Here is a 13,091-nt window from a genome sequence, read left to right on the forward strand (position 1 = left end):
CTCCCTCTCTATGTATCACCCCTGGCCCCAGGCAACCACTGATAGGCTTCTCTCATAATAGACTAGCTTTGACTGTTGTATTTTCTATAAATGTGAGTATATATCATATTATATACTTTCTTGTGTTTTTCTGTGCTAACATTTTCAATAACTTTCATGTGTAAAATCTAACAGGCTGATCTTCAGAATGGTCTAAACAAATGTGAAGTTAGCCATAGGCGAGCCTTTCATGGCTGGAATGAGTTTGATATTAGTGAAGATGAGCCACTGTGGAAGAAATATATTTCTCAGGTGAGTTACTTTTACTTCCTCTTCTACTGTGTAATTTATTAATACATTAACTTCTGTTATTTAGTTGCTTACATTGTTTATGGAGAAAGGAAATAATTTTTAGATGTTTTTTACCTAAAAATTTTCATTTGTTAGGGTTTACTGTTAGGTTGGATTTCCTATATTTTTAGTATGTAAATCATAAAGACAACATTTCCCATATGGATGTATTATGCAAAGATAATGCTGTTGACAGTAGTGTCTTTTGCTGATATCAAACCTACACTTTTTAAATGATAGGAATGCCAGTATTTTTTAAGGTAATTATGGCCTGTTCAGAAAACCAGTAAAAGTAAGTTAGGTAATTTAAACTCAGACTGCCTGGGTACAAATTACACCTTCATTTCTTATCAGTTGTATGGTCTTTATAATCCTCTGAGCCTTATCTATAAAATGGTGATGATAATCCTAGGGGAGATAGTTAGCTCTCAGTAGATGGTAGTTATTTATTTTTCCTGCTAATCTTTTAGGAAAGACTTATTCTAGGTTTTTTTTTTTTTTATCTTTTTAATAATTATGTTAATGTAGAAAGTTACAGGTTACTGTGATTAGTTTTGAAGAAGTTGAGTTGGTTTGCTAAATAAATATTTTTTGCTAAAAATTTCTTTATAGTAAATGTCTGTGCCTTTTAACCTGCAGTCTTTCTGGAAAGATCTATGTTTAACTTTTCTACTAATAAGCTTAAATTTGCCAGGCTTAATTTTACAAATGAGTTTGTCTAAAGTAGCAACACTGGAATTTTAAAGGTTAGATGAGGCCAGGCACAGTGGCTCATTCCTGTAATCCCAGCACTTTGAGAGGTTGAGGCAGGTGGATCACAAGGACAAGAGTTTAAGACAAGCCTGGCCAATACGGTGAAACCCTGTCTCTACTTAAAACTACAGCTGGACATGGTGGCAGGCGCCCGTAGTCCCAACTACTTGGGAGGCTGAGGCAGGAAAATTGCCTGCACCCAGAAGGTGGAGGTTGCAGTGAGTGGAGATTGCTCCGTTGCACTCCAGCCTGGGCGACAGAGAAGACTCCATCTCAGGAAAAAAAAAATATATATCTGTCTTATTTTTATGGAATATTATTTATATGTGTCTTTGTATTTCACACTTAACACATTCCTGCATTACCAAAGACTTCAGAAAGTATTGACATAGTTAACTCTGGATTTATAAATTGTAATGATTTGACTTATCCTAAACAGTATGATTTAATGTTTTACTTTCTTGATCCTGTTATCAAAGCTAGAGCACCTGTCCCTTGGGATTCCTGTGAGAATTAAACAGTGCCTGTAATGTAGTTAAGCACAACCAAACAAATAACAGTAAATAGTAATCGTTAATCATAAAGCACTGGGTGATTCTTTACTCCTGTGCAGCCTGCCATCTGTCAAGTGGTGTGCTTAGTACTGTGGCACAGCTTTTTCGGGGGAAAATGAAAAAGACCATGGGTCATGATGTTAATAGCTAACATTTTTAAGAACATTTTTTGGTTTACATGGTGGTTTAATGTAAATTCTTAGTTAATCCTCATATCAGTTCTTTGGTATAAGGTTCTGTTTTACCAGATGAAGAATCTGGAGCTTAAAAAGATTAAGGTGACACACAGGTGGCAGCAGCTGGATTCAAACCGTGGTACTGAGTCAGTAAGTTTAGTGGTTGGTGCCCTGAACCATATTGCAGTTGTAGTTTTATTTTGTTAGGGCAGTTGAATGATTTTTTAAAAATCATTCTTAGAATCACTTGGGGAGTGCTTAAAAAATGCTAAAGCCTGAGCCTTATGCCTGAAGATTTTGTTTTAATTAGTTTGGTGTGAATCTGGGCATTGGTATTGTTAAAAGTTTCTTATAGGATTCTGATGTGAAGTGGAATTAGGACTTCCAGGAAATGGAACCATAAAGGGGCTTTGGAGGTGGTGGCATGTAACCTCAGAGCTATGGTATCTAAGGGTTGCAGCTTTCTGGTGGGATAGATTCTTTGTAGCCTAGTTACTTTGCAACTTTGACAGTGATGTAGCACTTTAGCAGAGGAAGAGATTCTGACATCAAAGCTTCAGGGAATAGAATGTCCAACTGGAAGAATTTGAGGTTGACTCTGGTGTGAACATTTAAATGCTTTCAGATCAGGTGGATGCAATAGTCATATTTCTTTAGATGTGATTTTCCCTGGTAAATAGAAACCAGGAAGGCTAGCCTTGAAGAAAATCTTCACTTTCTTCTGTGGAGAGGAGGGAATTTTTTTGTGTTATATGAGTCAACCACAGAATTGTAATCTACACTGGTATACTTATTTGAGTAATGTTTGAATGTCATTGTTCTACTTAGTGTTTAACCTAAATCTTTAGCTTAAAAATCATCTCTCCTGCTTTTCCTAGCCTTAGTAGAAATTCAGAACAGCTATGTTTATTAAATTAATATACCAAAAATTGCTGTATGCTATAAGGAATTGGTTAATTCTTAGTTTTAAGTATTGCTATTTAATTTTCTTTTGTTTTTCTGAAAAGGAACTGTTATGAAGCTTTTAAACATAGTTAAGTATAAACACTTTTTTTGGTAATCAAAGAGGTATGTAAAATAAACCGAGTATAGACTTTTGTAATTTTCCAGTCATGCCCTCATGATTTTTTTTTTAAAGACTTTGCTGAGAGAACTGTCATGTACAAAACTGTTGAATTGCTGTTTGCTTTTACTTACAGTTTAAAAATCCGCTTATTATGCTGCTTCTGGCTTCTGCAGTCATCAGTGTTTTAATGCATCAGTTTGATGATGCCGTCAGTATCACTGTGGTAAGAAAAAAATTACATATTTTTAATCTGTTGGGATTGGTTTTTACTTTGGAAAATAAATTGAGAAATATTCTCAGATGTTTTACAATATCCAAATTTTGCTTTTATTTTATTCTTTTTATTTTTGGAGACAGTTTCTTGCTCTGTTGCCCAGGCTAGAGTGCAGTGGTGCAGTCGTGACTCACTGCAGCCCCAGACCCCTGGGCTCAAGCTGTCTTCTGCCTCAGCCTCCTGAATAGTTGGGACTACAGGCGTATGCTAACACTCCCAGCAATTTAAACATTTTTTTGGTAAAGATAGGGTCTTGTTAACGTTGCCCAGGCTGGTCTCAAAGTCCTGGTCTCAAGTGAGCCTTTCACCTAGGCTTCCCCATAGTGTTGAAATTGCAGATGTGAGCCGCTGCGCCTGGCCCAGATTCTGCTTTTATTATAGTTAGTGTAAATTTGAGTGATGTTCAAAAGTCTGTGATTAGCATACATGAAAATTCTTTATCAATCTGATAATTTTCACAGATACAAAATAATTTATAGTGATTATCTGATTAAATTTTAAATTTCTTTTACTTTGCAGTTGAGAACATATTTTAACTATTTTGAGAATTAAAGTCTGACTTGTGAAATTAAAAATATTCCTTACAATGCATGTTGTATTTACTGTGTACATTTATTGTATATGATTTTATTCTTTCCAGCTAGGTTATTCTAGCTTTCATTGAACTGTTTTCTCATCTTTTTCCTTCTTGCTCCTTGTTACATTGTTGTATAAAAAATTTGTATCAAGTATAAGCACTTACTAAAGCAGGTATGTTATGCTTAAGAACACAGTAGATATTAATGTAGAGTTGCAGTTCTTGAACTGTTGCTTGCAGTCTCCCAGAAATCCCTGAGACCTGTTCAAGGGGTATGTGAGGTCACAACCATTTAAATAATACGAAAACATTATTTGTCTTTTAATTATAGACTTTTGCATTAATGGCACAAAAGCAATGGTGGGTGAAACTGTTAGAGCCTTAGCACAAATCAAAGTAATGGCATCAGACCTTATTAACAGTCATTGTTTTCTTTCATGTTTCTCTGAACTCTGTTCTTTATAAAGCAGTAAAAATTAATTTTATTAAATCTGGACCCTTGAGTACATACCTTCATAATCATTTGTGTAATGAAATGGGAAGTATGCGTAAAACCCTTTTGTATATTGAAATATGATGGTTGTCTCAAGGAAGGGTGATTTTGTGAGGCAAACTGGCTTTGTACTTCAGAGACTGATTGATGGACAAACTATGGGTGTTAGGACTTGGGTAACCAGCAGATTCTTATTTTTTAAAGTGAGTTAAATGAGCTTATCAAACCAAGGAAAGGTAACTGGCAGAATTTGTTGCTCATGTTAAAATTCAGATTTTCAAGAAATAATTAGGGTTTTGGAAAATTTGTATGCACTCCTATGGGCTGGATGGCATCCCACTATTTAAGACTGTACCAATTAGATCAGAAGTGATTTCAACAAATGTGTCTTTAAAAAAATTGTTATGTAATGTGTGAACCTTGGGGAAGATTTGAATAACCAAGTGAACCAATTGTTACAAAATATGTTAACTTGGGGGAAGATTTGGGGAATCTTGGGGAAAAATTGAATAACCATCATTTCCCAGAAGACCAATGCATGAAGTTACGAAATCTGAAATGGTAAAAGATCCATTCAGATGCAAGATAGGTCAATAGATTTTAATATAATAGATTATGAAAAGTTCATTTATACAGTTTTATATCCTACATTGCAGATTACCTTTAAGTAACCAGGACTTGTTGGGTTTTGGTGTAGTAGCCAGGAAGAATATCCACAATCATCTGAAAAGTCTGTTAAAGTACTCCTCCCTTAAAAAAATAAAAAATAAAAAATACTCTTCCCTTTTCTAACTTAACTGTGTGGGGCTGGATTTTCTTAATATGCTTTAGTTTGAACAATATGTTACAAGTCAGATATTAAAATATAAAAATGTAAAACTGCCATTTTTCTAACTTTTTTTGGGAAAATTTATTTTTTATGAAATTATTTGTATTGTAATGAGGTTTAAAGTTTTTAGATGAGTTAATAAGTAGAAATTAAAACTGACTAGTTGAAAAATTAATATGGTAAATATCAGCATATATAACTCACTTAACCAAAGGCTGACCCTCAGTTTGTGGGAGCATAAAAGGGCCCTGAGATCAAAAAGTTAAAGAAGCTGTCCTGGTAGTGGCAAGCCACTGTAAACTGTTAGTTTCCTCTCCCACAGGCCTTACAGTTGTGATTTCTTCTCCAGCTGATCTCAGTGTTTAAAATCTGTTACTGTGGGACTGCAGATAGTTGGAAAAATAAAATAGAGTTAATGGTTACTTCTCAAGTTAATGTTTGATTTAAAAGCCTTTTTCTTTCATTTAGGCAATACTTATCGTTGTTACAGTTGCCTTTGTTCAGGTAAGTATTTTATTTTGCCAACATGAACATGGCATGTTAATTGCTTAAGAATCAGGTGGTTTATGGTAAAACCTACAGTTATTGGGGGGTTGTAATGCCCATTAGAACAACTTACTCTTTGTCTGAAATAATTTCAAATACAGACAACTCTCCAGGGAAGCTTATGGTGGGACTAAGGAACTGCTTTGATTTAGGTAGTGAGATGAAGAAAATCTAATTTTTTATTTGGTGATGTTAAGGATAACTGAAGCAGATGGAAACAAAAAGCATAGTAATAGAAATAAAATCCAGCAATAAGCTTTTTTATTTTTTCAATTAAAAAATTGGACCAGAGTTTACAGTTGTGTAACACTGTTATGTTTTAATACCTATTAAAGCTAAGTCTAGGTGAAACAAAAAAGTACAGAATTAAAAGATCGATCTATGATGTACCATTTGAAGAAAATTCCAGATTTCTGTGACTGATTCCCTAGCAGAATTCTGTACTTGTTTGCTGAATTTATTTCCTAACCTTGTTTTATTTGAGTCTTTTTTTTTTTTTTTGAGGAATTAAAATGCTTCTACTCATTGTTGGCATGGCCTCCCATCCCCTCCCTTTAAAACAATTTCCCATTCCTCCACAGAAGGGGTATTGTGATCTGGATCAAAGTTGAAATAGTAAATAAGACATAATGGAAGGTAGCCCCTTTTAAAAATTACTGTGAATAATATGGAGATCATGTCAAGATTTCTATGAATAAGTGTAATCTTAGTTTTACGTTTATTTAAATATCTGAAGCTTCTGTAGATTTTAAATCAGTGTTTCAGACTATCAGCAGGTTTCATTTTTAGTGAAAACATAGTTAACAAGAATAGAATTATTCTAGTTTAGGGAAAAATGTAATACTGTTGTATAAGCCTGAAGTTCATGCTGTTTTGAATCTGAAGCCTATAATTTGAGTAACGATGGTTATTCTTAAATCTACGATTTATTAACTGGGTATTTGTTGTCACTCTCCCAGCCTCTTAGGGTAATCTGTAACCTAGTTGTTATTAGTTCTGTGGTAACCCAGTGTTGAAAGCCAGTTGGAATCAGATTATTTGCAGCAGGTTCGTGAGCTCCATTAGTAGACTATCAGGGTTCCACTTCTGGACTTTCTTGCATCTTTAAGAATGTGTCAGATGTATGGAGTGCCTCACTTTAGAAAGATTCCTACAAGTAGTATCACTGTGTATGGAAGACTGTAGTAGCTTTTTCTCTTTGATCACTAGAAAGCCCCAACTTTCAAAAAACACCACAAAATTGTAATTTTAACATATGTCAATATGAATTTTACATATGATAGTGTTGTTATACACTGTAAATGATGTGGCTAAGACTGACTACTAAATATCTTTATGATAGGTACATTTGATGGAAATCTCGCAAAAGGATGAAAACTTTATAAAAAGCCTAGTTTCAGATTGCTAGGTCTGATTCTTACACAGATGTGACCCATCACCAAATATGCCTGTGAAACCAACCAAATAGTCTATAAACAAGTAAAAGTTCTCTCCAAAAAGATCCTATTTAATGTCAGTTGAACTTACAATACTTTATCCAAAAGCTATTTATTAAAAATGTATAAAAATTCTTTATGCTTTATCATCATACGATATTTGTGCTATATTACCTGTCTTAAGAATGCTTTTTATATTCCTTTCTATATTTATGTCCTGCCTTTTTCCCGTGTGTCTTTGTAATCCCCATTCCCCAAACCACTGTATTTCTTCCTAGCCATAAAAATAGCTAATTGTTTTATATAGTCATAATGATGTCACCTTACAATAAATTTGAAAAATAACTTTTAGGCATTTATTAGGTTTTAGATGGTGTGTTTAATGATCATTTTGATATAGAGGTATCTTTATAGTTGTAGGGAGTAGAGGCTAAGAAACTAGAAGAGATAGGTAAAGATTGGGCAGCATCTATGTCATTTGTTACTGGGATCTAGGATTTCTGAGTATTTTCTAGCATATTACTAGAAAATCTTAGAATCAGAATTTTTGGGTAAACTTTCAAATTCCTTAATATCCTTGGTGTGTTTGGGGTGTCGTCATACGATTTTTACATTTGTAGTTTTTCCTTATATTTGTCCCTCTAAGATTAAGTAGAGACTGATTGTGTTCTAAGTTATTCTTATATACTCTTGTGTTTTCTGTTTGAAGTTTGTGATGGATATGACATCTTGACTGGTACTAGCACTGCAGTCATTTCAAAACACTCCCAACCTTTCTCCCTCCACTTTTTGCCTTTCCCTCTTTTGACCTTAGATCAGAAGATTCTTTTACTTAGTGCAGACATGAGGCAAAAAATAGCAGTGATGTGTGATGCAAGACTGCTCATGGAAATGTGGACTAAGTAGTATTATGAGTTGAAGGATGTTTCTGGCCCTTAGCTGTTAGTTATCTGGATGGAAGAAGGCTGGAACATTGTTAAAACTCCTGATAATTTTCCCTTTTGGATACACAGGTTGATGGGAAGTGTGTCTGTCAGTATACAGCCAGCCATATCTTCAAACTTACTTTGTAAACCATTGCTATTAGCATGGGCTTAAATCCTTAAAGAATATGTTGTTTACAGTTAATTATCTTTGACTTCTGTGGTCATTAGACACTTAACATAAAATTATCTAAATTGTAAGGCTCAATGATCTTTTAATGACTCAAATTATGTACTTTTTGGATATACTAGTCAGTTTTCATTTTTATTCTAAATAACCTTGGGTTTGTACATTGAATATTAAAATGTAAAATTGGGAATATTTAATTATCAAAATTGATCACTACAATTTAACATTTTTAAATAAGGGACAAGCTTTTCTGGGTAAGAATATAAGCACAAGTAAAGGAAAAGATAAGAATTGGGGGAAATTTTAAAATAATGGTTGAGATTAATTAAGTCTAAATCAAATATATTCATAGGAACAATATTTTACTTTTTTTTTTGTTTGAATAGGAATATCGTTCAGAAAAATCTCTTGAAGAATTGAGTAAACTTGTACCACCAGAATGCCATTGGTATGATTCTTTTTTTTGGTATGGATTTCTATCCCTTTAAAAATAGAAGTTGAATATGACTAGTACTGTATATATTGTTGTCCCCATTTTGAACATAAGGAAGACACTATTAATCTGACGTGAAAAGTCCCTGGTCTCATTAATGTAGCGGAATTGTGCTATTGAAAACTTTAAAGTCCAAGATTCTTGAGACATGCATTTATTTAACAGATTTTGTATGTGTGTGTGCGAATATGTGCTAAGCACTGTTCTGGGTATAGTGATTTATAATCAGACTTAAATGATTCAGAAGATTGCTTCAATTTGCACATTTTACATTTGAACAAATAATCAGTTTCTCCAGTGATTTTCTGTCATCTCAATATCTTAATTGTCTAGAAACAATCTTTTTCTTGGTTCTTAAATTTCCTTTTTCTCAGATAAGCCCACTGGAAATAATTTGTTAAGATAAGTTGCATGAATTTCTTTTTTTAACCTTAGTTGTTTCTATTTCATGTTAACAGTGTGCGTGAAGGAAAATTGGAGCATACACTTGCTCGAGACTTGGTTCCAGGTGATACAGTTTGCCTTTCTGTTGGGGACAGAGTTCCTGCTGACTTACGCTTGTTTGAGGTAAGTTTGGGGATCTGATTGTAATAAGTGAAAATACTTGGATGTAGATTAAAGGATAAATATGACCAGTTTTAAGAAATTAGCACATAGTTGATTTGAAACATTTGGTATTCTACTTTAAAATGTGATATATATAAACATGTTTTTTTCTTAAAACCTAGCTGTATCTACTGTACCATCTTTTGAAGTGTCTGTTTAGTGACCTGCAGATCTTTATGGAAACCTGCATGTTAGGGACTGTGGGAGATACAAAGATGATATGACAGAATTCTTGTGACTAGGGAACATATTATGCGTATACAAATCACTCAGCATAAAATAGAACTCGGTAATTGATTAAGGGAAGTTGAAAGCATAGGGTGTAGACATGTAAAGAAGGAAGAAGTTCTACCTGATTTGAATGAGATCAGAATATGTCTCAGACAACATGGCTTTGGCAGTGATAATTGAAGAGTAGTACTGGACAAAGATGGGGAAGACATTGAAGCAATACTATTCAGATCACTATGAACATTCCAGTGTGTGATAATCTGCTGGGATATGTTAAGGATAGAAAATGTGTGATGGAATCAGATTTTTTTATTAGGAATTACCTTGAGACTTCTATGCAGTTGGCAAATGTTACCCTTAATTTGGCTGCAGTATATAGAATAGATTGAAGAACTGGAAGATGGAGATAGGCATCTAGTTTAACAGGCTTTCATAATCCATTAATATGCAGGTCTTATCCAGTATTGGAATTAAGCTGTTTGTTAACACCTACAGAACAGTCAGTCTTGAAATGCTATGGGTGTTCTTGTCAAGGCTGTGGAAGGCCTGAAGAACCTTTTAGACTAGAATAAGAACAAACTTGGCTTAATCTTTAAGTAGAGGCCTTTTTTCAGATACTTAAAGTTTGTCTTTAGAAAGCTAATGCTTTAATTGGGTGAATAGGAATAATTGATAATATTGCAAGTGTTAGTAACTTTATAATTTTTTTCTCTTATTTGCAGGTCTTTTTAATGTTAATTCTTTCCTGCTCTTCAGTTCCTAATATTTTGTTGATGACAGTACCTTGAATTATTCTTCCTCAGAGATTAAGTAGTCTTGTCATTTGGCATAAATTATCTTCCCCTTCCCCCAGAAAACCCTAATTTAAATTCATGGAGTTCATGCCATTCTTTATTCTGGGGTACTTCTCTTCCAGTTGAGAAGCAGATCTTCTCATTGGGATAATTAGAAGATGGTGTTTCCCATTTGCATGGTTTGAGAAGTATAATGATAGAAAGAAACCTCAAAACACCATTAGAATTTGGTAAACTGTTTTAGGGTTTTCATTTAAATAAGGGTTAATTGACTTGACAGTTAATTATTTCAAAGTTCACATGTAAACAGGAAAAAAAACCTGTCAGTATGGATTGGTATGTATTTTATCTACTCAGCGAATATATATTGAAGACATTGAATGTTTTGTTTTATTTTTATTTTTATTTGTTTTTGAGATAGAATCTTGCTCTGTTGCCCAGGCTCAAGTGCAGTGGTACAGTCTTGGCTCACTGCAAACTCTGTCTCCTGGGTTCAAGCAATACTCCTGCCTCAGCCTCCGAAGTAGCTGGGATTACAGATGTCCGCCACCATGCCCAGCTAATTTTTTGGTGTTTTTAGTAGAGATAGGGTTTTGCCATGTTGGCCAGGCTAGTCTTGAACTCTTGACCTCAGATAATCCACCTACCTTGGCCTTCCAAAGTGCTGGGATTGCAGGCATGAGCCACTGTGCCCGGCTGACATTGTGAATTTAATAAGAATTATAAGGATATGTCTTATGGAGTAATTTCTTAGTTATTACTGTTTTCCCCCTACTTGTTAACTTTGCAGACATTTCATCAGCACGTTTTATTCTGCAGTACTGTAGTCAGGTTGATTTTTGTTCTAGTTAATCCACTTTTACATATACAGTTGAACATTTTTTATTCTCTCTCTCTACCTTGATTTAGTCCTATTTGTTTTGCCTACTACCTGGTACCCCAAACAGACTTTTGCAACTACTTTGACTGCATATTGAAATAACTTTCCTTAAAGAGTTGGGAGTCTTTTATCCTGCATCTAAATTTAAATGTACTGACTTAAGGAATAAGCTGATAAAGTCAGTTTCTCTTCTGGACACAGAAGCTGTTAGTTTTTGGAATTAGATTGGCTTATTGGAGTTTTGTTTGCTCAGTTTGGCTATGGTGATCTTTAGATAATTTGTAAGGCTAGCTGGTCATTTGATACTACTGTATGAAAGAAACTCTCATTAGAGTTTAAAGGGACCAGAAAACTTAGTCATCTTTGGGATATTACTAATTTCCTCCAAAGCACATAGATTTTACTTTAGAGAAAGCAGGTCTGTGAACTTGTGCTATGTAGTTAGTTTTCTTACAGACTAGGCCTAAGGCCAAGGTTGCTACTTTAGTGTCATCATTTTGCAACTCTGATTCCTGTTAAAAATTTTACTGGTTTCAGATTTTGACTATAAACTTGCCTGGGCCCTCAGCAACTTCTTATTAGCACATTCAGTGACCTGACTGCTGTACAACTTTTATCTGATATGATATCTTCATAGGTTGTGTCTTAGCTTGGGCTCCTTTAACAAAATACCATGCCATTTATTTTTCCACAGTTATGGAGGCTGGAAGTTCAAGGTCAAGGTCTGGCAGGATTTGGGTTCTGGTGAGGACTCTTGCTAGCTTGAGTGGCTATCTTCTTGCAGTGTCTTCACGTGGCAGAGACAGCAATTTCTCTTTCTTCCTCTTATTACAGCCACTAATGGCATCGTAAGGACTAGCCTCATGACCTCATCTGAACCTAATTACCTCCCAGGGCTCCATCTCCAAATACTATAACATTGACTGTAGAGCTTCAGCATATGACTTTTGGGAATACATAGTTAAGACTGTGATAGGCTGAGACTGCCATTTTGTTTATACTTTTTAAAGACTGGTATTGATAACTTAAGGAATTGTGTAGTTTTTCCCTTGCCTGTGTCAGGTTTTCAGAAGCCAGTAGTTGAGCCAAGATAGTTTTCCCTTGGTATCCACTGGGGATTGGTCCTAGTACCCACAGATACCAAAATCCAAAGATACTTAAGTCCCTTATATACAATTGAGTAGTATTTGTATATAACCTCTGCACATTTTTATGTATAGTTTAAATCATCTTAGATTACTTATAACCCCTGATAAAATGTAAATGCTATTTCAACAGTTGTTATACTGTATTTTTAAAAATTTGTATTTTTTTTACTGTTGTATTTTTAAAATTTTACTTTCTTTGAATATTTTCTGCCTGTGATTGATTGCATTCACTGCTACAGAGGGAGGACTGTATGTGTTGGTGGTAGTGGCCTTTCCAGCAGGAATCTGAGAGGCACTGATGGAGCTGGGACAGTAAAACGTAGAAGAATTGAGATTTGTGCAAGTTCTTTGTCCCCCACCCCACCCCCCACCCGCCCTGAGGGTTTTTATGTTAATTTTTAATGTATTTGAGAAGAGGCACCACTGGCCAGTTACTTGATAATAGCCAGTGGATTGGTCAGACAATGACTTTAGATGAAGTAATCTTATTGACTGTGTATGCCTACATATTGTACTTTTTGCCTTTGTGAAAACACAGCATATTTTCAGTATTGTTCCAGGTAAAGTCTATATCAATATTTGAACAAAGAATTCTTTGTAAGAAAAAACAGTGTGAGGGTCAGAGGAAAAAAGGTTGTGTTTTGTTTTGTTTTTGTCTTTTGAAAATATTTTACCTCTCTCTGCTATAAATTTCTAAGCCCAATAATATATCACTTGAAATGTTAGCAAGATGTTCTTTCACTTGGAGTTCTGAATAAGTCTATTGACACTTTCCTTAGTCATTCATATGCT

At 34.5% G+C, this 13,091-nt stretch overlaps 1 protein-coding gene across 10 annotated transcripts in view; it reads left to right on the forward strand.

Moving 5' to 3' along the window:
- Positions 1 to 13,091, forward strand: part of ATP2C1 (ATPase secretory pathway Ca2+ transporting 1) — a 172,204-nt gene that overhangs the window by 79,235 nt on the left and 79,878 nt on the right. For all 10 annotated transcript variants that reach the window (XM_017510157.2, XM_017510158.2, XM_017510166.2 and 7 more), the window contains 5 exons: positions 175 to 291; positions 3,013 to 3,102; positions 5,521 to 5,556; positions 8,534 to 8,595; positions 9,099 to 9,207. In XM_017510157.2, the coding sequence (XP_017365646.1) occupies positions 175 to 291; positions 3,013 to 3,102; positions 5,521 to 5,556; positions 8,534 to 8,595; positions 9,099 to 9,207 (414 nt within the window). The remainder of the gene's footprint in view (positions 1 to 174; positions 292 to 3,012; positions 3,103 to 5,520; positions 5,557 to 8,533; positions 8,596 to 9,098; positions 9,208 to 13,091) is intronic.

The sequence above is a fragment of the Cebus imitator genome, unplaced genomic scaffold (genome assembly GCF_001604975.1).
Source record: "Cebus imitator isolate Cc_AM_T3 unplaced genomic scaffold, Cebus_imitator-1.0 Scaffold432, whole genome shotgun sequence".
Lineage (NCBI taxonomy): Eukaryota > Metazoa > Chordata > Mammalia > Primates > Cebidae > Cebus > Cebus imitator.